The sequence below is a fragment of the Simochromis diagramma genome, unplaced genomic scaffold (assembly GCF_900408965.1).
Source record: "Simochromis diagramma unplaced genomic scaffold, fSimDia1.1 OVJJ01000453.1, whole genome shotgun sequence".
Classification (NCBI taxonomy): domain Eukaryota; kingdom Metazoa; phylum Chordata; class Actinopteri; order Cichliformes; family Cichlidae; genus Simochromis; species Simochromis diagramma.
In genome coordinates this window covers 1310217-1336686 of record NW_024387471.1, presented here as the reverse complement: position 1 = coordinate 1336686, position 26470 = coordinate 1310217, and the positions used below count along the sequence as shown (strand labels likewise).

General features: G+C 41.3%; 1 protein-coding gene and 2 long non-coding RNA genes across 3 annotated transcripts; 1 reads left to right on the top strand and 2 right to left on the bottom strand.

Annotated features, from left to right (window-relative positions):
• Window positions 1-756: 756 nt before the first annotated feature.
• Window positions 757-23319, bottom strand: LOC120723563. The gene is made up of 3 exons (XR_005693777.1): window positions 22726-23319; window positions 15863-15868; window positions 757-767 (listed from the first exon to the last, which is right to left on the bottom strand). It is a non-coding gene; the product is annotated as an uncharacterized LOC120723563 (long non-coding RNA).
• On the top strand, window positions 10491-25960 carry LOC120723561 (receptor-type tyrosine-protein phosphatase C-like). Its single transcript, XM_040015075.1, has 17 exons — window positions 10491-10569; window positions 19179-19193; window positions 19382-19393; window positions 19536-19646; window positions 20660-20698; window positions 21204-21215; window positions 21448-21729; window positions 21838-22077; window positions 22166-22285; window positions 22445-22576; window positions 22686-22835; window positions 23340-23492; window positions 23646-23866; window positions 23979-24039; window positions 24162-24273; window positions 24437-24468; window positions 25892-25960. The coding sequence occupies exons 1-17, from the start codon at window positions 10506-10508 to the stop codon at window positions 25939-25941; spliced, it is 1806 nt and encodes a 601-aa protein (XP_039871009.1). The 5' UTR covers window positions 10491-10505; the 3' UTR covers window positions 25942-25960.
• Window positions 19373-20758, bottom strand: LOC120723562. Its single transcript, XR_005693776.1, has 3 exons — window positions 20654-20758; window positions 19534-19640; window positions 19373-19391 (listed from the first exon to the last, which is right to left on the bottom strand). It is a non-coding gene; the product is annotated as an uncharacterized LOC120723562 (long non-coding RNA).
• Window positions 25961-26470: the final 510 nt, after the last annotated feature.

Genomic DNA, 26470 nt, shown 5'->3' with positions numbered 1-26470 from the left:
ATGGGCTCGTGTTTGTTTCTGTGTGTGGAGTGAATGCACCCCAGGACTAGCCTAAAGGGGATGTGAATTCCTGGCCTCCGCTGAGATACGGCAGCGCAGCTAGGATTTCTACCAGTGGGGGGGTTGTGTGGGTGTGTGTGTGCGTGCGCAAGTGTAAATGTGAGTTAGAGAGAGATGCAAGACGCATCAAGTGACTCGGTGCCTCGGGGTCAGACACACATACATGCAGAGAAGGAGCTGGTGCTGCGGCGGGGTAAACAAGAGCAGGCTGTTAGATCTCATCAGCCTCATCACACGCTTTATTATGCTGATTTGGGAGTATACTGTAAGCTAATCAGGAATCCGGGCGTCACGGGGGGCGCTCAGCTTAAAAGGTTAGACATATATGGAAGAGGAAAACTAAACTCCAACTTTATTGCTTACTTCCACCTTTCTTTTCTTGTTTTGAAATCGCAAAACTGGAGTATCGTGGCACAGGAAAAAGTTGGAGCTGGAGGTTGGCACCTTTCACCCGGGTTTAAAGGGTGCGCTTCATGTTTCCACAGGTGTGGGGTGATTGGCACCAGAGAGTTGATGTGGACCGGGGATTTCGACATTGAAGTCAGGACTCTGCCTGCCTGTCGCTATATGCTAATATTGGCCTTTAGACAATTCACAAAACAGCCTCCCAGGCTCATGTTTGTTCACTTGCATAAATGCATATGATTCTTATTCTGCACCGATTTACACCCCAACACGACACTGGCAATGTTACAAAGTTCAGACGTCTATTAATTCTGACGCATCTCTGAAAAATATTTCCGCATTTATTCGATTTTAAAACATTAAAAAGTGACCCCTGGCTTTGAGGATGCGACTTTTTAATTATTTTCGTTAATGAATTTTTTTGACAAGACATCACTCATTTTAACCTTTTCCAAAAGGTGGATGTGAAAGAAAATACCGTTTTAATTTGGCTCTCTCTCGGTGACAGCCCATTAAACAAGCATGGAAGAGGAACACACGCTCACATGGAAATGTGGCAGATTAGCAAGTTAGAAAACAAGCGGCAAATGAGCAGGAATGCTGGTGAGAAGCGGGAGCGCTTCTTCCTCTGGTGACACATCAGAAACAAGAGTATTAATTAAGAGTTAAATGCAAAGATGGACTGGAACAGGCAAACAGCCACAGGCAGGGCTGTCACCACCGTCACCCAGTGTGTGCGTTAAAAATATAGGAACATTAAATAATAGAAAAACAGTGAGAGAGGTACGAGTATCGGATACGTCGACATTAAAAACAAGTCTAACTGAACATCAGACATGTAAACAATCACATCACTGCACAGTAGGGCAGGAACAGTCGCCGCTGCTGCTGACTGAGAAAATTCATTAGCCCTGAAACTCAAACAGCTACACTCACACTAAATAAAATACATGCTGCATTTTTCCATTACTGTGTCACCCTCTGCCAATTATAAATCCACTGACCTTCAAAAACCTTTTCCCTCTGGATCGGAGCTGCTTCACCAAAAAAGGTTCCACTTATATCTGGTTACTGTGCATCCAGGAAGTCTTCACAGCATTTCATCACACAGCCTTGCTCTAAAATGCTGCATACAATATCCCATAATAACAAATTTAGTAATAAATATACCATGTGCAAAGTGGCCAGGAGGCCAGTACATGGGATTGGACCCAAAGCAGACTTAACGACAGGAAGATTTTAACAAAGCTTTACTGAACACAGTGATATGAGATGGGAGACATGGGGAACACTGGGAGGTTCTCTGACGTGGAGACACTGAAACAGACGGAGAGGGGTGGATAAATCCAGAGAGGAGGCCGAGGTTGACCGAAGGTGAGAATGAGTTTAATAGTTAAGGGATTACTCGCAGGTTGAAGGCAAGAGGTTTTCGGGGAGGGTAGCCGAGCGAACGTCTGGCTGAAGAGCGGGGCTTGTGAGGTTCTGACTTTATCGTTCCAGTGATCCAGAGGTGACAGCGAGCAGGTGGGAGTGGTGAGTAGTTACGCTTCCAAGGAATGAGTTTGCAGGCTGACTCTGTGAGTTCTAACAGGAGCGAGCAGCATCCGGTTGATTGCACTGCAGGTGAGTTGAAGCCGAGTCTTAGCAAGAAAAATGGAGGCACAAAGAGAAGAAGGTAAAGTAGAAGGAAAAACACCAGACACTCAGGATAATGACAATAAGTATTCATAGCCTACGCCCAACCTGTTTCCACTGATCATCTGTCAGATGTTTCTACAACTTGATTGGAGTCTACCTGTGGTAAGTTCAGTTGATTGGGCATGATTTGGAAACGCACACACCTGTCTGACACCCGTCTATATCCACAGCTGACAGTGCATGTCAGAGCACAAACCAAACCATGTCCAAGGAATTGTTTGTAGACCTCTGAGACTGGATTATGTTGAGGCACGGGTCTTGGGAAGGTTACAGAAAGACTCCTGGACCACTGAACGTGCCAATGACCAATGAGCACAGTGGTCTCCATCATCTACTCTTTGTAGAGCTGGCCGCCTCCAGAGCTCCAGTGCTGTTCCTTGAAGAGAGTAAAAGGCACACGACACCGGCTGAGAATTTGCTAAAGGCACTTGAAGGACTCTCAGACCATGAAAAACCAAATTCTAGTGTTTAATAAAACAAAAATTTAACTCTTCAAGCTGAATCCCAAGTGTCACATCTGGAGGACGCCAGGCATCATGTGACGAATGCCACCCCTACAGTGAAGCATGCTGGTAGCATCACACTGTGGGAATATTTTTCTCCAGCAGAGTTTTTGCAGTTTAATTATAACTCAGAAAAACATTTTGTTATACATGTGCAGATTCTTTTATTTTCAAGACCTGCATCATTACATCTTGAATCATATTTTTTGGGGGGAATATTTTATATTTTAGGTAAATCTCTGATTTCCTGTCCACCGGCCCACCCTCCAGGGCTTCATCCCTGCCTCTGATTCTGCATTTGGTTCCAGGTTAGACAATGATAACAGTTCACACCTTATTATCAAGTTCTAATGTTCAGGTTCAGTAAGTTCATTGAAATGCAGTGAAAAGGTCATTAGTCACTGAATGAAATCTCATATTATAATAAGGGTAACTTGAATAAAGTAATTAGTTTTTAACAAATTTGTTTGCCTCCTGTAGCAAAACTCAAAAACTCAAAATGTCCTTTTGGGTTTTCTGTTGGTTTTTGCAGAAACCTGTAAATCCAGCACTTTGGACCAGACTTAGACATTAATGCAACCTGCTGTTGTTGCATTAATGCTCAGGTAACTGACTGGAGCTAGCTCTGAAGATCTGAAAGGATGAGTGATAACGTCGTATCAGCTGAGTCATCAGTCACACGATACTTGAATACGAGAAGTTCATGTTCAGCTCATGGTGTGATAGGTAAGGACATTAAGTTACATTAGCTGTTGCCTTGCTCAGTTTATGATGAATGTGTGTATTTGCTATAATGCTGCAAACAGATGCAATGATTAAAAATAATTTTATCTGATTTAATATGTACAACAACCTTATGATGAGATTATTGTTACTTAGTTATCAACCTAACTAAGTAAGATAAATGTAACTAGGAATACAAAAAAGGTATGAAAGAAGAAACAGCCGCCCTGTGCGTCCGTTCATATGATCTATTTTGAAGTTTGGGCAGAACCTGAATAAATCATGTTAAACTTAAGAGTAACAAAGTCACTAAAGCAGCAAGTGGAAACATTAGGATTCAAAATGAAACTGAACAAAGTGATTAGGAACAACAACCCAACAAACGTCAGGACGCTTTGCTGATTCAAAACACAGAATAAAACAACAATCAGACCACACACGGTGCTCCAAAACTATATACGTATAAATATGGAATAATATTAAAATAATATCCAAAATAATTAAACAAAACACTAATAACTAAATAACTAATAAAAAATAAAATCAGTAGGGGGCATCAAAACACAACAGGAACACAATGACAAAAAGAAAATGCAAAAGAAGAACACAGGACAGCAAAAACCTGAATGTAGGTAATGAAACGACAGGACAGGATAAGAAAGAAAAAATACAAACAAGACAGAAGAGAAAATATAGAAGAAGGTCAGAGAGGAAACGATGAAAAACTAACATTAGGACAAAAAAGAAAGTGACAAAGAGGAAGAACCAAAAACAGGGAAGACGACGTGTTAGGACAGCAAAAATATGTTTGATACAGAAGAAATTCATGAAATACATAAGACATTACTTAAAGGGCCTTAACATGGAAAAAAAGGGAAACAATTAAGACAAGCTGAGGAGGAAGAGACGGGACCAGAGAGAGCAATCACGATGATGGGAAACAACCAAAGAGGAAACACTGAATTAAAACGAAGAAGACACACGAGCAACAGAGAGAGGACAAAACAGGAGAAATTATGGAGACGCACAGCAAAGCAAACCCCAACAGTTAAACACGTTTAATGCAGTGGCCAGAAACCCGTGTGATGACCTGCCAGCTGACAGCATGACCTCGCTGTGGAGCTCCTCTCTGCCAATCCTATAAAAGGTACTTTTTTATTTTTGTTCGTGTGCTCATGTATGCGCACAAAAAACAAAAGAGAAAGCATTTTGGAAAGCTTGCACACACACACACACACTGCTCACCTGGAGGTGGTGGGTGGGAGTGGGAGGATGGGGTCTGTGTTTAGCTGTGGGCCCTGCAGACAGGCCGATCAAAGGCTCCTCAGTCTTTGTCTGCTAACGTTGAATAGACAATAGTAAAGAGGGCTCGCTTTGATTTCAGCTCACTTTTATTGATCACAGAAGAGCAGGGATTGAAATATGAGAGACAACCCTGAACTGGATTCTTCTTTAGCTATTGATTATATCCACAACAGACGGCATTTCACGGTGATCCAAGTTTTTATTTTATCCCCTTTTTCTTTCTTTTTTTGAACCATGAAAACGTGTGTCTGGCTCCTTGCCTGTCTTTCAGGTGCAGCTTGTGATACATTTTTTTACCAGACAATGCCTTGTCTTAAGTCTCATTTTCTAACTACTTCTCAAAGTTGACATTCAAACCTTAACTAGGATGTGCTGACAGAGCCTCAGACTCCCTGTGTGCTCTCTCATCCATCCTAACTGCCTTCTTAGCAACCTTTAAACTGCAGTTTTAGGCAGAAGCTTTGTTTCCATAACTTCAGAGGCGGTACAGTCGGTGTACACAGGAGGCAGGGAACCAAGCACAGGGGGTGGAAGAGCTGGCTGCTGCACAGAAAGGACCGTGGGAACATGGAAACACAGCATGGCCAGGTACATCAACCCCTCCCTTTTTCCTTTTAACAGCACACAGTCATGTGGAGCTCTTGCCCCTTGCGTATAGGACCTAAACACATCTTAGCTTTGTCAAAAACACTCCTGAGAAGCAGACTGCGTGCCCTAAATCTGAGACCACCAATCATTTTACTGTCCCAGTCGTTACTGTTATGAGGCGAGATACAGAAATGTCTGTAAGCTCAAGTTGTGTGCACGTGCGTGTTGGCTTTAATTTTGCTTTGTTGGTAATAAAAGCAGTTCACTACCACAGTAATGAGAGGGGAAGTGCAGTATTATAAAATGCTGCATGAGTTATAGGTCTGAACAGTTATAATGTGACAGATGAGTTTACAGAGAGCAACTCAACTTTGATCTTTTGTTCAGAAACAGATTTAAGCAACCACCTGTTTTTAAGTAAAGTGCTTAAAGGTCTTATGATAAGATAAGATATTAGTCTTTATTATTAAGCAGCGAAACTTTCCTTTTTCAAACGGACTCTTCAGGGCTGTTTAAGTTGAGCTGACAGATTTGATTATTGGAGGACAGCTAATATTTTGGCTAGAGTAGTTATTTTATCGGGGCTGAGCACATGTGCATGTGGCCACTATTTGGAAGAATGGCATACAATTAAATATTGGAGACGTAGGAAAACATAAAGCCTGTGAGCTGATCACTGCAGGCCCTGACATGATTCAGACCTACTGGCTAAAGAAGCTAACTGTAGAGTCCCAGTGTGGAGACGGCTGTTAGCTTCACACAAGCTTTCTTCATTTTTGCACCGAAACATAAATGGCGTGGGAAACGTGACAGCGTGGACACAAAACACAGCAATGAGACAGACGTGAGATTCATGTTTAAGGAATCTAGCATGGAGGTCTAAGGCAAGCCCAAGGCGAGGCTGGTGACCAGCTCCGCCTCATGACATCAAATTGTATGAAAGGACTGACCACTGATCCACCAGGACAGCAATGACATTGGACTCTCATTTGGACTGCAGACGTGTAGTCAGATGACACATAATGTCCTCCTTGTATATACTCGTTTACTGTATATAAAGTTCTGTCTGTCTCTCTCTTTTTTTTCTTTGCACAGTCGAGGAGCGTATCAGGTCACATTTCACTGCGTGTTACACCTGTATAACTATGCACGAGACAAATAAACAATCTTGAATCTTGAAATGGTAAACGAGAGAAGAAACTTCGGCATAACTCAGATCATCACACTGCCAGAAAGCAACATTGCAGTCATTGAGAACAGCTACAAGTACCTGGGAATCCCACAGGCAAGAGCAGCAACCACCAAATACAGAGAGTTAGGCAAGTCCAGAAGAGTCACCAAGGGTCCATCACACCAGGCAAGACCCCAGGTGCAGGCTGTGTAAAGATGCCCCTGAGACAACCCAGCACATAACAGCAGGGTGCAAGGTGCAAACAGGCAGGGCATACATGGAACGCCATAACCAAGTGGCCGGCATAGTGTAGAGGAACATCTGTGCCGAGTATAACCTGGAAGTCCCGAGGTCAAAATGGGAGACGCCCCCAAGGGTGGTGGAGAATGACCGAGCTAAGATCCTGTGGGACTTCCAGATACAGACGGACAAAATGGTGGTGGCTAACCAACCGGACATAGTGGTGGTAGACAAACAGAAGAAGACGGCCGTAGTGATCGATGTAGCGGTTCCCAATGACAGCAACATCAGGAAGAAGGAACACGAGAAGCTGGAGAAATACCAAGGGCTCAGAGAAGAGCTCGAGAGGATGTGGAGGGTGAAGGTGACGGTGGTCCCCGTGGTAATCGGAGCACTAGGTGCGGTGACTCCCAAGCTAGGCGAGTGGCTCCAGCAGATCCCGGGAACAACATCGGAGATCTCTGTCCAGAAGAGCGCAGTCCTGGGAACAGCTAAGATACTGCAGGACCCTCAAGCTCCCAGGCCTCTGGTAGAGGACCCGAGCTGGAAGATTGAAGACCGCCTGCAGGGGCGAGTGGGGATTAAAAATAAGGATATCTATCTACTTAAATATCTACTTAAAAAATATTTTACATATTCTTGATTTCTCTCATGTTTACATTTGCTTTGAGTATTAGGTCTCATTCTTAGTTCACAGTTGGTTTCGTTTTATTGATCATTGTTTCTTCCTCCTCCATCAAATTCTCTCTGTTTAGTTTATTCGTGTGTTTGCAGTATTCATGTTTAGTTTTTGCACTTCTGCTTAATTTGTTTGTTTGTTGTTTGCTTTTAGCTTTGCTTCATGATCTTCACGTCTCCCCTTGTGGCAGTTCATCATCTCCATGTGTTGCCCAGCTCCAGTGCGCTCTAGTGTGTGTCTGTCCCTCATGTACATATCAGGCTACATTAGCAGTTCTGTATTTCCTCATTAGGTCCCCTCCTCCACACAAACATGCAGAGCGTGATTTCTACTTCCTATTTGACACCAATAAGTAACCATAGAGGAAGTAAGTCTTTAAAAATTGATAGCTTACGTGTGTGTGTGTGTGTGTGTGTGTGTGTGTGTGTGCGCGTGTGTGTGCATTTTCTACATCTTACACACCCCTTACCACCTATAAATTGTCCCTCTGGTTTCTTTTGACCATGTTTAAAATTTTTGAGTTTAAGTTAAGCTTCTGAGTTTTGCTCAGTGGTTTTTTTATAACCCTCCTGTAGAGCAGCTGGATGGGCGATAGAGATGCAATGCATGCCTTTCAGGACCCCCTGTTGAGTTTAGTGGGTCACTTGGCTTATTATTTTGGCTCAGCTAACCACAGGCTGCCTGGGCCTCCTCTGTGCTGGCTTGATGGATGCATATTTACAGACGTGCAAAAGTCGTTCTAAATATGAATGAAACCTGTGTAAAGTTACTGAAGTTCAAACGTATTTTAAAAATGAGGAACAGGACTGTGCTGCTGTTGCTGCCTGTGAGACCATCTTGTGATTTTTCTCTCCTTAAAATCGCCAAACATGCACAAAAAATATTGATAATCCAGACTTTAAAAGAACTATTTGTACTGAGTTCAGCCCAAATCAGTGCCCACCAAACAGCAACATATTTCTGCAATCAGGGCTCACCTGCAAACAATGTAAGATTATATTTTTATAACTACTTTCTATAATAAACATGATGCATACAAACCTGAATATAAAATACTATGAAAACGTGATGTTTTATGTTTTAGTTAATGTGTGTAATCCTTCCTGTTTTTCTGAATCTTATAATAAACAAGGTCATGATCTGCACGCTCACAGGAACCGAAGCCTTTTAGAGCAGGTTTGACAGCAGTACTTCCTCTGTCATCTCTGCAGTAATATTTCATTATAGAAATTCTGAAAAACAAGTCGTCAGATGAATGTAAAGGTTTGAGTTTGTGTTTTACTACTTAATGTTCTAATAATCTAATGGTGGATTAAATACATTCCCTGCAGGTGTTATCATTGTGTTTTCTTGCAGGACTCTTTGATGACTCGTTGGTTTCTCTAAGGCCTTTTGGTCTTTTAGGCCCACTCATATGTTTCTAAATGAGTCACTAGTTGAAGTGTAGTAAGAACTTTTCACCACAAGATGGACTTAAGGATGCATGGATTTGGGATGTATGGCAAACAGCTAGGATACAAACTGAATACTTTTCCAGTCACTACACCTGAACTGCAGAGCCACGTTCTATCAACCCATATATTTTGAAGCAAAAGTCTCCTTGAGGCTGGAATCACAGGTGAAAAAGAAATAACCAAATAACTTGCAGGTTGTGCAAAGCGCTGCAGCGAGGCTTTTGACAAAATCCTCCAAGTACTCACATGTCACACCGTTGTTATCTCAGCTACACTGGCTTCCTGTTAAATTTAGAGTCAATTTTAAGATCCTGGTCTTGACCTACAGAGCTGTGCACGGTCTGGCACCTGCCTACATCTTTGATCTGCTACAGCCTGATGTCCCCAGCAGGTCTTTGAGGTCATCTGATCAGGGCTTACTTGCTATAAAAAATACTAAGAGGAGGACTGAGGGTGACAGAGTTTTTGCCACTGTGGCCCCGAGACTGTGGACTCTCTCCCCCAAACATTAAGAACTGTGGACTCAGTAGCTGTTTTTAAAAAACAACTCAAAACTCATCTTTTTAAAACTGCTTTTGGTTAAAGTTTTGCCTGTTTTATTTTCTTTTTAAATCTTTTTATGACTTGTAATTTTATGTGCAGCACTTTGTGATTCTGTCTTGAAAGGTGCTATAGAAATAAAAAATTATTTATTTATTTATATTAATTCCATATATTTACTTTTGTGTGTTTTCACTGTGTTCAGGGCTCCATGGGAGAAATCTCTGGAGTTTATTACACGGAGAAGGCCAGTGCCCATCCCCACTGCTCCCTGGCCAGTTCTGTACATCCCAGTTTGATGGGTGAAATAGAGGGAACTTATGAGGGGTGGGAGGGAGGTAGAAATGGGATGCAAGGAGGAAAGAGACCATAAACACTCTGCTAAGCTAATAAGCTCAAGCACAGCAAAGATTAACATAGTGGCAGAAAAGAAGAAAGTGGCCTCTGGAACAAGCAACACAATATTTTACCTGTGAGGAAAAAAGAGAACGTGTAATTTGTAAATGGTGACCAGGCCGTGCTTGGGGAGCTTTTGTAAAGCTAAAGTTTGGTGCAAAATATCATGAAAGGACACAAAACCTGCCATCTATAATCCAGTTCTGAGATCCTCCCCAGACGCCTTAACGCCCACTCACATCCTGAGTCATCTGACCTCAGGAAATCACATGATAAGGTGGGGCCAGGTTTCACAATGAGCTCACCCGAAACCCTGGCTGACTGGGACCCACACCCAGTTTCACACCTTGGCTCATGTGATTAGAGGATCATCAGGGGGTCCTTTTGTCCCTCTGTGGGGGGAAACTCCCACTGGGTTTAAATCTGGGACTCTCCACCATTTGACCTTAGAACTGAAGAAGCTTCTAGGATGAGAGGTGAAACGTCTTCAAGCAACTTATAGAAGTCCAGACGCTTTTCTTTGCAAGCTCCTTAGACTACGATGACCTGGATGACTGAGAACCTTCACAGAGGCACAAACCCTTTGTTAACTGCTACTACTTACTGGCATTTGTTTCAAAGCCTAATATGGCAAAATAGTGGTTTTGTTTTTTCACCCTCCATACTAAGAGGAAATAAAGCATCTTTGTGGTGTGTGAATAATTTTCAGTGGTTTCCACACATTTGTACATCAACTGCTGAACATGACAGACCTCTGCAGCCCCAGGACCCTGCTGTTCTGGGCTGGGATCATTGCTTTGGCCAGCTGTAAGTAAATTTTCATTATTTCAAAATCAGACCTGATGCAGAATGTTGTAGAGGAAGAAAAGAGATGCTTTTCATAATGTTTTAACAGTTAATGTTGAGTAGTTGCCTTATTCTTCATTCGTCAACATTCGCCATCCTTTCCATTTGCATAGTTTATCTAAAAAAATATTTTACAGTATAATATGGCTAAAACACACACACACCGTTATATATATATAACTGTAATCATCTGCAAGCCTCGGAGAAAACATCACTGGGGTAGAAGAAGAATTATAGAAGCAGCAATTCATCAGAGAACTGTGGATTTTAACAGTTTATCAAATAATCTGAAACTTGAGAAAGCTTCTTCAGTGAGGGTGGTTTGTGAATGCTGGAGAAAAAGTAACATGGTATCCGCATAAATGGGAAATAGCCTGTATTTGTAAAGCACTTTACTTGGTCCCTATGGACCTCAAAGCGCTTTACATTACATTCAGTCATCCACACATTCACAGCCGCCCTGGGGCGCACTGACAGAGGCGAAGCTGCTGGACACTGGCGCCACCGGGCCCTCTGACCACCACCAGTAGGCAACGGGTGAAGTGTCTTGCCCAAGGACACAACGAAACATACATATGCAGGTGGTTACATATGGTTAAAATGTTTCAAATGCAGTAAGTACACACGTTTTTCATATAAATATAGTCTGTAACTTAATTATTTTCTGTAGCCCACATAGTTAAACATTTTACTTACATAAAACAGTTTTGATGCTATGTACTGTACAGCCTGTATAATAAATAAATATGCAGCCCAATAAGTATAAAATCCAGAAAGCTACACAACATGGGGCGCTTCATTTACAAACACAGATCTAACTTTAGTTTCACACTTTTTGTTAGAAAATAATCAAATTGTTAAATGTTTAAATTACACAAAATGTCAGAAATCTGCACCGTCATGAACAAAAACTGAAACCTAACTTTTCACGATTTGTTAGATTAACCCTCTGAGGTCCAAAATATAACCGGTCATCTTTGACTCCTTTTGATTTTACGTTTGTATTTCACCCTCAAGTTGTTTCATTTTATTTTTTCCTGCCTTGTTTGGCATCATTCCTTTCAGCTCAACCTCAGTCTGAGTTCAGTTGATTTTTCATTGACATACTGTATTAATATTACTGATCTGAAATCACACAAAAAACTTAAAATCCTAGTAGTAGTTTTCTTACTGTAAAAAAAACAGACATGTTGAGTATTTTTTTTTTATAACTGCAAATATAGTTGTACATTTTGAAAACGTATGCACGCATTTTGTAAATATATACAACTATTTATCTAAAAATGCAGCCAATACACCTGCTGTCCTTTATTTTGTGCAACCATTTAAAAATATTACTAAAACTAAAATGAGAGAACAATCAGGTGTCCAATAAGATGCCGCACAAATGATGTGTGTCAGTAAAAAAAGAAAAGTTTGTCCACCAGAAGACAGAGAAGAAGAGCGCAGGGATACACCTGCAGGCCTGACAGCAGGTGTATCACTCCGCTCGGTTTCTACCTGGTGACAGTGTTTACAATGCAATGTGCCTTTGTGACATTCATTAGCAGATGGGCAGTAACGCATCACAAGTAACGTGTTACTGTAATCCGATTACTTTTTTCAAGTAACGAGTAAAGTAAGGGATTACTATTGCAAAAACGGTACTTAGATTACCGCTACTTTCCCGTAAGCATGCTGCGTTACTAAAACCGCGACGTTCGTGACAACAGCTGTGTGCAGATCAACAGTGGATCATATATCGAGTGCAGAGAGAGTATGAGCGTGCAGCGTTTAAAGCGTGGAAGTACTGACCTTACTTTGAGTTTGATTCCATACAAAGTGACAAAAACATTAGTGTCCGCTGTGCGTGGGAAGAAAACTTCTTTTTACAGCGAAAAAACCCCTAAACTTCCAACAAGCACCGAGTAGCTATGACGTAATGGGAAACTCACAGAGAAACTCGCGGATTCTTCCACTGACCGCGGCACACCTGCACCAGGGTAACCCTCCGCCTACCCCACTCCTGCTTTACAGGTGAAAATAGAGCAACAGGACCGCTGAGTCTTTGACTTTATTTATTTTCTGCTGTGTTTTACTTGCATCTATTTGAAAGACTGAGTGTAAACACAAAAAACATTTTATTTTATGTGCTGGAATGTGCAGAAAATAGGTTTAAATGTTAAACTAATTTCTTCCAGTCAGAGAATGTTGCAGATAATTTAATTTTTGCTTGATGCACAAAGTTAAAAGATTAAAACTAATAAAACAAGTTTTAAAAAGAGACTTTTTTTCATTTGATTACATTTTATATAATGTGTAGTGGCAACCTTTGGTCCGTTTTTGCCGCTTGTGCAGGACGTAAAGTTTCTGACTCGTGCTTTTCTTGAATCGCTTATTTGCCTTTCAGTAGCAAAAACGAGGCGAAAAAAAAGGGCAAAACATTTATTCTCCATACAAACTGAAAAATACAAACAAATGCTTCTGATGGGAGCTCCGTCTACATTCCCTTTATGTTCCAACGAAAACAACATTAAACGGCGACGGTCAGAAAACTGTTGCTCCACGTCCTGCCTAACCTTTCCCCCCCCCCACATGTGGGCAAAATACACACCCCCTTTACGACATCTATCAACACTTTACAACAGCACAAAAGACTAACAAAGCAGGATTAATTTATGGAGCGCAGCATATTACATTAGAACATAAAATGATCAAGATCATAACTAGAAACTCAAAGATCATAACAAATACTTAAATATGGCCTGAACTGTCTAAGCTATATATTTTTTTTATCATAACTCTCGATTTACTGGCCTGTAATTAAAATTTAAAAACTTTGAAGTCCGAACTTTCAACAGACTGAAAGACTCAGCGTGGCTGCAGCTTGTTGCTGTGTCAGCTTAAATCAGTCATGTGATTTGGAGGTGCAGCGTGTCCGTGGACCACAGAGGGCTGATAACACTCACTTTCATTCCATTTCCAGAGCGCAACAACCAACCACCTGTATGAAATCTGAAATTTCCATGGTGTTGTTCAAAATGTGGTCTGGCACAATCCGCCCCTGCGCCCTTAATCACTACATCCTGTCTAATTGCTGCTTCTAGTGGTTCTATAAAAATTGCAAACAGTGGGGAGGAGAGTGGGCATCCCTGCCCGGTGCCCCTCTGGAGACAGAAGATGTTTGGTCATTTGTCTTGACACATCCTTCCAGCTCGGGTCGTCTATCGGAGGCCTCGGAGCTTGAGGGTCCTGTGCAGCATCTTTGCTGCCTGCTTGGGTGTTGTTCCTGGGATCTGCTGGAGACACTCGCCCAGCTTGAGGGTCACTGCACCGAGCCCTCTGATAACCACTGGGACCATTGTTGCTGCTCCAGCTCCTCTCTTACATGGTGGTATTTCTTCAGCTTCTCATGTTCCCTCTTCCTGACTTTGCTGTCATTCAGTATCACTGCAGACGTCTTCCTCTGCTTGACCACCACTATTATGTTTGTCTGTATGTGGAAGTCGAACAGGATCTTAGCTCCCTCTTGACCACTGTAGGGGCGTATTGCATCTTGACCTCATGACTTCCATAGACCATACTTCTTAGGTAAGGTAAATATTTTGTAAGGTAACCAGAAATTAACGTTCTTAGCTAAGACGAGCAGTTGGCTCTCAGGGAAAGCCACGTTCGCTACTTATTCTGTGCACATTAATGAATTTACCCAGACTAAAGAAATCACCCTGAGCTTGAATGTTGAAGTCATGTAGTTAGCTCTCCTGCTCTGACTGAACTAAACTGAGGGATGTTCAGAGCTTCAACTGAAGATGAGGAACTGAAGCAACTTATATGAGAAACAGAAAAGTCACGGCTGCTCAGTCACTTACTAACGTTACAGTTACTTTTAAGGCTGGACTCTCCTTCAGGTCCTGTGCACAACTGATTGTTAAATATGTGCAAACAGCAGCATGTTTTAATCTTCACATCTGACAGTGGACAGTAACACCTTTTCCTTTTTTTTAAAGTTGCACTTCAATATCTCGCCATGACAGATTTAAGCTGATTCACTGAGGATTAAAAATAACTCTCGCGGTATTCCTGCCTGTGCAATCACTTTGTTTCTAGCTGATATCTCAGTTTGTTACTAACACAGTTGATGTCTACACAATAAAAGAAACAGGGTTAAATTTGCAAAGACTAATATTTATGTACTGGAACCAAGTCAAAATGTATGTTTAATCTTTCACTGATGTTAGTGTGTATGCGTTTAATTATTTAATTATTTATTCCATTTAAAAAGCACCAACGAAACAAAAACACTTTTTAAAGGTCATAAAAAGACTTAAATTCAGTGTTTAAAACAGAGGCTTCATGACGAGGGCGTGACATTTTCTAGACCAGTGGTTCTCAAACTGCGGTACGCGTACCACTAGTGTTACTTGGGCTCTCTCTGGTGGTATCCAGGAAATCTCCAATTTTTTTTAAGATTAAATAATACACCATTGTGGAGGTATGCAAAGGAGACATGAGAGTTCCCGAGGCTCTTCTGGGAGCCGAAGTCGACCGCAAAACATGTCCCCAAGCGTGAGTCCTCTATGAAGAGCAGCCTTTCCTTATCGCCAGCAGTCGCGGCCGCTACAGAGCACTGACGGACCCGTTTCCCTGGGCCTTAAAACAGCAAAGGTGGCAGGGTGCTGTCACGCTGATGGTAAAAACACAGCTCTTTTCCACCATGCCGCGATCCCAGCCACCATCGATGAGTTGGAGGCTCGGGGGAGAATAGGTGGGGGCACGGGAGATGCCGTCGGTGAGTCGGGAACTATCGCCTGGATGCCGAAGCTCCTGGTAGCCAGCAGAATGCGATCCGCTTCTTCGGTGAGTGGTAATCCTTCGCGGCCAGCAGCGAGGAGGGAAGAGGTAAGAGAAGAAGAATCCGCCGTCATCCGGTCCTAGCAAGGACCGCGTGCTCTCCGTGAGCCCAAGAGCAACACCATCAACCAGGCCCGAGAGAGAGAGGAGTTTCTCGGCCCGCTCCGCGTCAGAGAGGGAGTAGCGCCGCAGCAGCAGCGCCCTGAGAGCGGGGCATTTCCCTTGGGTGGAGGGATCCTGGAGGAGGGTCATCACATGGCGGGTGGACAGCGGATCCAGCACATGATGGTATTTCATGTCGTCGGATGAAATGCACCTGTTTGCGTACGTGCCGTCAGGTTTAATCATTGGCTGTTTGTTGAATCGGGGAAGTCGATTTTAATTTTTTAAACCCACACCTAGTAATCTCAGTCTCTCGCTGGACGTGCTCCTGTGGTGGCCAGCACATGATGGAGTGAGTAGGAGCTGTTGTCCAGCATCGTCCTTGTCAATTGTCTTGGACATCTGCCTCTCCAACACCACCTTAAGGGAGTTCAGCTCCATCCCCACAATGTTATTGACCTTGCAGGTCAGTTTATTGAGTCTGTTGGCATCTGCGACCCTCATCCTCATAGAGTGCAGTGGTGTTTTTAACCCAGTCCAGTTCATTATCAGAGTGTACTCTGTGGTATTTTTGGTCCTCCACCATGTCCACATAGACCCCCTGGATTCAAACAGGGGTCACTGGTTTCCTGCTCCTCCTAAAGTCTGCAATTCTTTGATCTTTGTCACACTGACAAAGGAGTCGACCACAGCCCGGTGCTCTGTCTCATCACCCTCAGTGATGCATCCAACCACGGCTCATGACTACAGGTACACGACTGGTCACTGTTACAGTGACTGTAATAAGAGGAGTCTCCCTGGTTTTAGTTCAGACTCTCAGCCAATGAGCTGAATAGATTTTATTTGAGATTTAATGATAATTAAAATTTTAGAAACACATTTGATTTCTTAAAAGAGAGCACCAGACGGTGGGAGGAAGCCGGAGTACCCGGAGGGAACCCACGCAAACACGGGGAGAACATGCAAACTCCACACAGAAAGACCCCGGCCTGATGGTGGAATTGAACTCAGGACCTTCTTACTGTGCGGCAACAGTGCTAACCACATGCGCTGAGCAATTATGCAGTTTTTTTTATTACATCTTTCTTTTATCACTTCACCAACAGAAGGTTCCAGAGGTATGGAAAAAATCAATTGTTTCTCCAGAACAAAACCTACATCATTAAACGATTTTGGGCCTGTCGCTCTAACATCCTTAGTGATGAAGTCCTTTGAAAAACGTATCAGGAAGGAGATCCTGCAGCAAGTAGAGAAGCTTATCGACCCTCTACGATTTGCAAACAGGCCTCGTAGAGGTGTTGATGATGCAGTGGTCACTCTGTTGAATTTCCTTTATCGTCATCTTGATGGCGCCAAAGCTCATGCTCGGCTCTTATTTATTGATTTTTCTTCAGCTTTTAATTCTATCCAGCCACATCTTTTAGTTGATAAGCTTCTTAACCAGTTTAAACTTGATTTTAATCTCGTTGGTTGGATTTTAGACTTTTTACCTGACAGATCTCAGTGTGTGAGAGGAAACGGCTGTTTTTCCAAACAGCTGAACTCTTCTACTGGCTCACCACAAGGTTGTTGTCTCTCTCCTCTACGGTATATTTTGTACACTAATGACTGTCGCAGCACACAGGCCAACAGGCCAACAGGCATTTCATTAAATATGGAGATGACACAGTCATTGTAAGCCTTCATGGTGAAGAGGATTCCCATGGGCCTGCTGGGGATGAGTTTGTTTCGTGGAGTGATCAGTCCTTCTTAATGATCAACACCTTGAAAACCAAGGACATGGTTATTGACTTCAGGAAGACATCCCTCCATCCTGCACTAACAGTGGTAAATGTGCAGCCATTGAACTGGTGGACAGTTATAAGTATTTGGGGGTTGTTCTTGATTAGACTGTCCTTTGAGTCACATGTTGCTGCTACAGTGAAAAAGGTTCAACAAAAACTGTTTAAGGAGGTTGAGAGGTTTTAATGTTTCATCTGAAAGGATGACTCTTTTTTTATAAAAGTTTCATTGAATCTGTTTTAACCTTCTGTATCATTGCCTGGTACGGTAATATGTCCTTGAATAATAAGACCAGACTTAACAACCTGGTTAAAGTGGCTGGTCAGATTTCAGGGAGGTCTCGGGTCCAGCTTGTGGACTTTTATAACAGGCAGGTGCTGAGGAAGGCGACCTCTGTCCTGTTGTGTGCAGATCATCGTCTCTTTAATGATTTTCAACTGCTTCCATCAGGTCGTCGTTATAAGTGCCTGCAGTGAAGACAAAGAGACATAGACTGTCTTTGGCACCTGCTGCTATTATCATGGTTAATAACACTAAACCACAAGTGTTGTTGCCATTGCACACTGCACCTTTTTAATGATAAAATGTAGGTTGTTTTCTCGGGGCTTATATTATTTTTTGTGTGTATGTGATGTGTTTGTTTGTTTGTGTTTTTTTACATTTCTGTATGGACATACTGCAAATCTATTTCCCGTTAGAGACAAAGAAGTTACCGTTGACCACTGTCAGTAGGGTGGTGAGCACGCCCTGCAGTGTCAGATTTGTTAAAAACAAAACAATTCAACTCATTGACTCCGTCCTCACCGCCCCCACCTCTGTGGTGTTGGATGGCATGGCTGTCTTCATGCAGCTCCACACCTCTCGTGCTGTAGTTGTCCTTAGCCGCTCTGATCTTGCCCTTTTATAATGCCGGATGCATCCATGATTCGATGAAACACATGAAGCTACACTCTCGATATTCTGACTCCATGCTAGCGCTGTTAGCTCCTCCATCTTTCTTGCTAGCAACCGAATGTTTTCTTTTATATTAGATGGGAGACACAGTTTGTACCTCCTTCTTTCTATAAACCTCCCCTGTCCCATCGTCTCCCTCTACATCCACGCTGTGCTTCTCCAGATTTCAGCTGGTAGGTCCGTGAGACTGGCCGACAAGCTGGCGGTCATCAGGCAATCAGCTGACCTCTGGAGTAAACAGTGCGTGTGGTGTGTAGCTCCTGAGCCGCCATCCCATTCCTCAATGAAAGTAACAGCTCTGTGGCAACAAGGAGAACCAAAACTCTCTCGATCCACATGTTTGAAAAGAAAGAATTATTGTTTTTGCAAAATGTATAAAATTTCTTGTTGCTTGTGTTCATTTCATCATAACATGAAATCCTTATTTTCATATAGTGGCTGTTTTGCACGGCTGATTTTCCATCAGGAAGGTGTAATCACATTTTATATGTGATCAAGCATTTTCCAAATCATTTTTACCCTCTATGAAGCTGAATGAGAAAAGATTAACATGCTGTATAAGTCTAATTATAATTAGAGTGGTTCATCTTATTCACTAATCTCATCTTATACAATAAACTGTCAAAGTTTATCCTCACATAGATGTTTTTAAGCTGCGGTTTGCTTTCTGATATAGCAACTGTGGCTCTTTGTCACAGTGTCATAGCAACCAGGTTACACAGCAGCGATACCTCATCCACACGATGCTGGGTAACAAAGTTCACCCTGCTGTGTTCAACAGATGTGTAAAAATATTTAGTAATCACTCATTGTTTGTGTTTTGTTTTCTTTTTCCTGCAAATACAATAAATTATTTAATCACAATCAAACTGATTTACACTTTTTTTCTCTTTTAATTACAGCTCAAAACACCACAAGTGAGTACCATTATACTTTATCATGTTATTGAATCTCTATAGTTGTTCACTTCTCGTAGTCATCATGACAAATATTTAGTAATCACTCATTGTTTGTGTTTTTGTTTGTTTGTGTTTTCCTGCATACACAGTGAATGTTTTCATGACCAAAACACTAATTCTGACATTCTTGTCTCTTGTAATTCCAGATGACTCCAACTGTGAGTTCCAATATATTTATGATGTTATTCAGTTTATAACATTTACTTCTTATTATGTTGTTTTCAGACTTGTTTAATTCCAGTTGTCCCCCTGCTGTGCTTCCTGATGTAGCATGCATCTCCCTCAGCCTCATGTGTACAGCAGTCACTGCTCCTCCAATCACCTCGAAAGAGACCTCACCCACATCCAATACATCCAGCATCCAACCAGCCTCTCAGGCAAACAGCTCTCATACCCAGACCTCACCTCCAGGTAGGGATGGGTATCGTTTAGGTTTTATCCGATACCAGTACCAAACCGGTACTTTTGAAACGGTGCCAGTGCTTAAACGGTGCTCAAACCGGTGCTTAAAGAATGGAGAACACAAAATTGGTCCAAAAACCTCTCATGTTCAGCTGTTTTTTGTAAAAAGATAACAATGTTAGCCTTTTCTGCAGCTATGGGGCATATATGGTATCACTCTTGGCTGGAAGCAGTGCTTAAACAATGGAAAAAACAGAAACTTTGTCCAAAAAACTCTCATGTTTAACTGTTTTCCACTTTTTCTTTGGTCATTTTAGCCTTTTTGGCCAGGGTGAAGGGAGTATCTGCCATCAAACAAGAAGACAGCCGCATGTAGCTATGATGATGTTTGCTAGTTCACCTTACATGCATTAATGTAATAACGTGGTTAGCCTACTCAACGTAAATTACACACGAACAACATTAAGCTACTCACGCAGAGAAGAACGGCTGCTGCTGCATCATCATCCTCATCATTTCTGCTACACTGGCAGGGCTAGGGGCCAGGACTCTCCTCTTCGGGTTTTTGGGGGATGTTACTAACTCCGGGTCCGATAACAGGCAACCCACCCGCAGTAGATGTGCTCGGTGTGAGGTCTCACAGCAAGCTATCAAATACGGCGCATTTCTCGGCTTTTAAAAAAACGCTATGCATCGCCAGGTGTTTCATCAGATTCGAGGTGTTGCCTCCTTTGACAGTATCACAGTATCAGCTTAAAGCACTTGTTGCTGCTGAGTTTGCATCTTTTGCTGTGAAGTACAGCCAGACTTTGACCGCTTCACCTTGGTCATTTTTAATCTGTAGCTCTGCTCTAAAAGAACGTACGTACCTGGGCCCGCCTACTACGCTTGCAAAGGTAAAATGATTGGCTAGAATTCAAAGTGTATGACATCTCAGGGAAATAAAGCACCGAAATGTGCGCTGCTTTTCGGTCTGGTTACTACCGTTTATGTCAGATACCGGTACCCATCCCTACCTCCAGTCACTCCGCCCTCCACCACAGTGGCAGCTACGACCAAAGGTTGGACGTTTCTGTTTTTATCATGCAGGACAGTGATACGATTGTTGAATTCACATATAGTGTACAGTGTCACAACCCGGCTCATAGGAAGTGACAAGCAAGTGGGAGACCACACACGGGTTTTTAAAGGCTGTAAGACATATTTAATGAAAATAAGGTAAAGCAACTTAAACACAATTTAAAGACCATAACAGCCATAACTGAAACTTCCAAATGAACAAGACGGGTGCCAGACATAGAGAGCAAGAGCGTCAGCTGGTTCAGTCAAGGTGTCTTTATATACACTGGGACTGGCCTTCTCAGGTGTGCTGCATCTATAATTGGGTCAGCTCCACCTACCTGCAAGAAACAGGTAACAGAAAAAGCAGAGATCACCAACACCTCTGAGGTACCAGCAGCTGTAAGGTGCTCTGAGGTGTTTCTGGTACTTTCATTGCATAATTATAATCATATACTAATGATGTGTTTTCTTCTTTTCTGATCTCATTGAAATGTGTCCTCTCAGCCTCTCCACAGTGTGAGTATCAGTTTAAAAGATCAGTTTTATTGAATGTTTTCAAACACTGTTGTTGCTGCTCAGCATTTCTCTCTAAATTTACTCTGAATCACAATGAAAGTATTTTTACACTGATTATAGAAAATGTATTTTCATCTTCACCATGATGTTGATCACGGTCAACATCAGAATGAAGAAACTATCTGAGATAAAAAGTGTAACTGACTGATTCTTACTGACAAACATTTTGCAGGTTCTTACAACGTCACAAACAACAACACGTCTGGCTTGCAGATTGAAATAAACCCCACTGGAAAATACACACTGACTGTTTCTGAAAAAGGCCGACCACAGACTGGAAAGATAATCCAAGCTGATCAGTTGAATCAAATCCCAGTGGGGAAAACTGGACACCTGAAGCCGTGCACTGATTACAGTCTTAATGTTTCATTTACTGAAAAACCTTCATTAAATGATACTGGAAAAGAAATATTCTGTCGCTCTATGAAAAAAACATTTAGAACAGATCCAATGAGTGAGTTCAATTAATTCATATATTTGTGTTTTACATCCATCTTCTTTTAACTTAACAAATGAATCTTTTTATAAACTGACACATTTGTGCATCACTTGTTTAATTCAGGTGAAAGAGACGTTACTGAAACCAGCTGCATCCCTGGATATGTTTGTTATAGAAGTGACTGGGACATCAGCTCTTCAATATCAACACCAAATAACCGTTCAGTTGTACGATGTAGAAATGATGAGAAGACTTTCTGTGTCAGACCTGCTAACGAGGACATTTGCTCAGATTTGACTGTAACCTTTACTCCAGGAGAGTGCAGAGGCTCTTCCTTTAACTTCACCAAAAGCATCAGTGTTGGTACGTACGAACAAGTCCACGTCTGCTCTGAGATTCAAACATTTACACCTCATTTAATCATGTTTGTCTTCATTCATTTTTTCCACAGATTTCTTAAATCCCAGTGAAATACAGCAGATTAAACCCACTGGACTTCCTGCAGAAATTAACACAACATTACCTGATTTACCAAAGTGTAAAAACCTCTCAGTTAGTTACACCTGTTCAGGTAAGTGGAAACTTTACGAGTTAGAGACACGAGCTCTGTGCTCTCTATGAACCTGTTCAGATTTATTTCTTTGAATGTGTTCACGTTTGAATCTAAAGCCAAAGGATGAATGTTCACACACTGAGGAACAACAATGACGTCATCTTTGTGTCTCCTCAGACAATAACAAAGCTGTTGTGAATCTGTCTGAGCTGGAGCCGTTCACAGACTACAGCTGTACTGGTCTGATCTTACAGAACAACATCAGCATAAATAAGATGACTCCATCTGTCCACGTCAGGGTTGATTGTGGTGAGTTTATATTTCCTTTAGCTCATCAAAATAAAAGCTTTTATTCTCACACAGTTTGAAGCAAAGGAAACGCTGTTCACTGTTACTGATGTTTACTTTGTTCCAACAGATCTTACAATAACCAACATAAAGAACGATTTAACCAGTACTTCCATTGAGCTCAGCTGGAAAACAACCAGTAAGAACTGTCAACAGGAACTTCCCCTCCTTCATAAGCTTTCTTATGACTGCAGTTGTGAGAAAGACGGTCCAAAACCAGGTGAGTGAGACGGCTTCTCCTGTTATGTGTTTATGTTCATGATGCTTTGACTGTAGGTGAAAAACCAAACCTCTGACTGGGTGTGAATAAATACAGTTATTAAAATAAATAGCAAATATAAAACAGAATAAACGCTGAAACATCAGAGTCGAGTTCACTTTTTCACACAGAAGAAATGATGAGAAGCTTTGAGCTGTTTGAAGGTAAAATCTGATGTTTGAAATGTAATTGTCTTTATAAAAAGCAACAAACAGTTTGTCAGTCTGTTGGTTTTCTGACACGTACGTAGTTTCTATGAGAAGCTTGTAGCATCAGTGCTTCATGTCAGCAGGAACAGACTGTAAGTGAAACAGGTTTGTGCCAGTTTATGGATCAGCTGACAGAACTACCAGCTGATGTGTTTGTGAAACTTTAACCTGACATTTGTCATTTACAGTTTCTTAACATGATGATGTTGATTTAAATCTATAACACTTCACATGGTTCATGGAAATTATGTTACAGTTACAGTTACAGTTACAAGTCCTGATGGAAGAACGTGTGTTATTACTGGATTAAATCCATTTACTGGTTATACCTGTCGAGTCCGAGCCAAATACAAGAACGAGATTCAAGTTTCCACTGGGGGTGAAGTTAAACTGCAAACTAAGGTTGGAAGTAAGTAATCAAACTTTTTATTACATAATGTTAGAATTTATTTCTCACTGGATATTTGAGCAGTGAAGATAAACAGGAAGGAAACGCAGCAAAGGGCTGCAGGTCTGTCAGTTTTTTACTTTAAATATGGCTTCCTTTAAATTTCTCTTACAGCACCTGCTGCAGTCACTAAGCTGCAGGTGCACGTTCACGAACATAATACGATCAAAGTGAGCTGGGACAGACCCTCTACATTCAACGGACCTCAGGAAAAATATATAATACGTCTAAATACAGCTGATGATAAGGAAGTGACAAAGAAGGAGAAGCAGAGTTGTACACGATGTGAAGTCGAATTCAAAGATCTGAGCTACTCTACGAGCTACAAAGTGAAGGTTTGTTAAATCCAACATTTTTGGTTTAATAAATAAATTATTATGCTTATAAATATTATTTTAGACTCCTGAATGTTGTAATTCACAGTGAACTGACATTTTGTCTTTAAAGGTGACGGCTCACAACGGATACTATGAGAGTGACCCTCAAATAAGTGAAATCAGCACTTTGTGTACGTCCTGTTTTCATTAATGATACAGTTTACTGACATAAATGCTTCGTCTCATTTTAAGCACACATGTTTCTACAAATGTTGTTTTTCATGTAAATGTAATTTTTAATATTATTTCACAGACAACGACAAAGCTGTTATTGGGTTTCTGGTCTTCCTCATCATCGTCATTGTTCTGGCTTTTCTTTTTCTCACCTACAAGTTCTACATTCAGAAGTTCAGAACGTCCACAAAGTAAAGTCCACGAGTGCTTTTTCTACACGTCTGACTTTCACTTTGTTCCACTTTATTTTTCATTACTAGTAAAGGCTAATGTCATTATTAATTTATGTTTACTGTAGAGCAGAGGCACAGTGATGCATCTATTATAAACATAATCCTTATCTTTCCTCCACAGTGACGTGAATGACGACATGGAACTTGAAGCAAGTGAGTAAAGCAAACATTTAGTGGCTGTTACCAGTGTTGGGCAATTTACTTTGAAAAAGTAATTAATTATAGTTACTAGTCAATTTTTCAAAACAGTAACTGAGTTACAAGATTCTAAAATTAATAGTAGTAATTACTGTTAATTAACATTTAACCCTCTGGGGTCCACTTTTGATTTTCCCTCCACATTTTACCTTTAAAAACTATTTCCTTTGCCTTGTTTGGTCTCATTCTTTTCAGCACAACCTCACGTGTCTGAATTTACAGTCATGTTTTCATTTTGATATACTGTATTAACACAATTGATCTAAAATCAGATTAAAAAACCCATAAAATCAGAGTAGTAAAAGTGATAATTTTTTTTCTGTAACAACCACAAACATGTTTAATGAGTCATATTTCATAACTTTAAATTCAAATATCAATTGTCAATTTTAAAATCATATGTACAAGTTTATCAAACAGAGTTATTTGCAGCCATTTACCTTTTACCCTTTTTAAAATAACCATCCATCTTCATCCGCTTTATCCAAGGCCGGGTCGCGGGGGCAGCAGCCTAAGCAGAGAAGCCCAGACCTCCCTCTCCCCAGCCTAGGTCACAATCAGCCAGGGTTTCGGGATGAGCACAAACCTGGCCCCACCCTATCATGTGATTTCCTGAGGTCAGATGGCCCAGGATGGGGCCCAGGGTGGAGCTAGATTTACAATGAGTTCACCCGAAACCTTGGCTGATCGCAACCTATAACCATTTTTGTCCCTCTCTGTTGGACACTCCCATAGGGTTTAAATCTGCCACTCGCCAATTACTTGACCCTAGAACTGAAGAAGCTTCTCTGATGGGAGGTGAAACGTCTTCCAGTAACTTTAAGAAGTCCAGAAGCTTTTATTTCCAAGACAGAATTCAAAAATATAATTAGTGGGTCCATAAAAGAGGTAAACTAAATATAACTTTACAAAAAGTAATTTCCAGAAACTTAAACAAACCTGCTGAGCAGGCATTTCTAGTCCTCAGCCATTGGCCACCCCTCTGCCCAGTTAGGAAACAGCCACCGCCCCAAACCAGGTAACTCAAAGAAAGAGAAACATAATTAATATAACAGAAAACATTTTTAGAAAAAACACAGAATCCTACAGTGCACATTTCATAATATCAGTGTTAGGTTTAAGGAAAAAGATCAGTTAATTATATTAGTGAAGCAACTGCAAACCAAACTGACAAAATAAATGAATGAACTTGTTTTACCGATGTGTTTGGAGCTATTTGGCCATCACAGGGCCAAATAGCTCCAAATCTCCACCAATTGGTCTAGAGCTAAAGAAGCTTCTCAACTGAGGAGGAAACGTCTTCAAGACTCAAGTTTAGCTTTAGTTTGTGCTACAACATTGTTCACAATCTTTTGTTATTTCCTGTTTCTTGTCATAGTTTATGTGAATGCACGACCTCCTGGATGGTGCCATAAAGAAGCGCACTGATCAAGAAAGGATCATGGAGCAGCAAAGTCAATCACCATTAACTTTTTATTGTATGGTAGTATGTTTTGTTTTCCTTCCATTAGTTAAAAAAAAAAAAAAAAAAAAAAAAAAAGTGTTTTTTTTTTTACATTAGAGCTCTAATTTAATATCACTGTTCACTCAGAAGAACATATAAAATGAAATAAACACAAATTAGCAACCATAATGTTCCCAGTTACAGCTACTATGAATATAATGTATCCATAAGCGGGTGATTTGATGCTTTATTTTTTTATTCATGCGTCTTTCACACATTTGTATGTCTGCTGAAAATTTGATTTAAACTGTTACATTTAACAGAATGGATAAAATGTATCAAGAATATTAACAAATTGACCAATAAAAACATCAAAGAAAATAGTAGCAGATTTCCTGTTGCCGGTAGTTACAGTTACAGTTACAAGTCCTGATGGAGGAACGTGTGTTATTACTGGATTAAATCCATTTACTGGTTATACCTGTCGAGTCCGACCCAAATACAAGAACGAGA

Excerpts from the sequence above, each read along its gene's own strand:
- LOC120723561 (XM_040015075.1), top strand. The coding sequence starts at position 10,506 with ATGACAGACCTCTGCAGCCCCAGGACCCTGCTGTTCTGGGCTGGGATC. Across the intron at positions 21,730-21,837 it reads ATTTAGAACAGATCCAATGA|GTGAAAGAGACGTTACTGAA; the intron begins GTGAGTTCAATT and ends TGTTTAATTCAG. Across the intron at positions 22,836-23,339 it reads GAAAGACGGTCCAAAACCAG|TTACAGTTACAGTTACAAGT; the intron begins GTGAGTGAGACG and ends ATTATGTTACAG.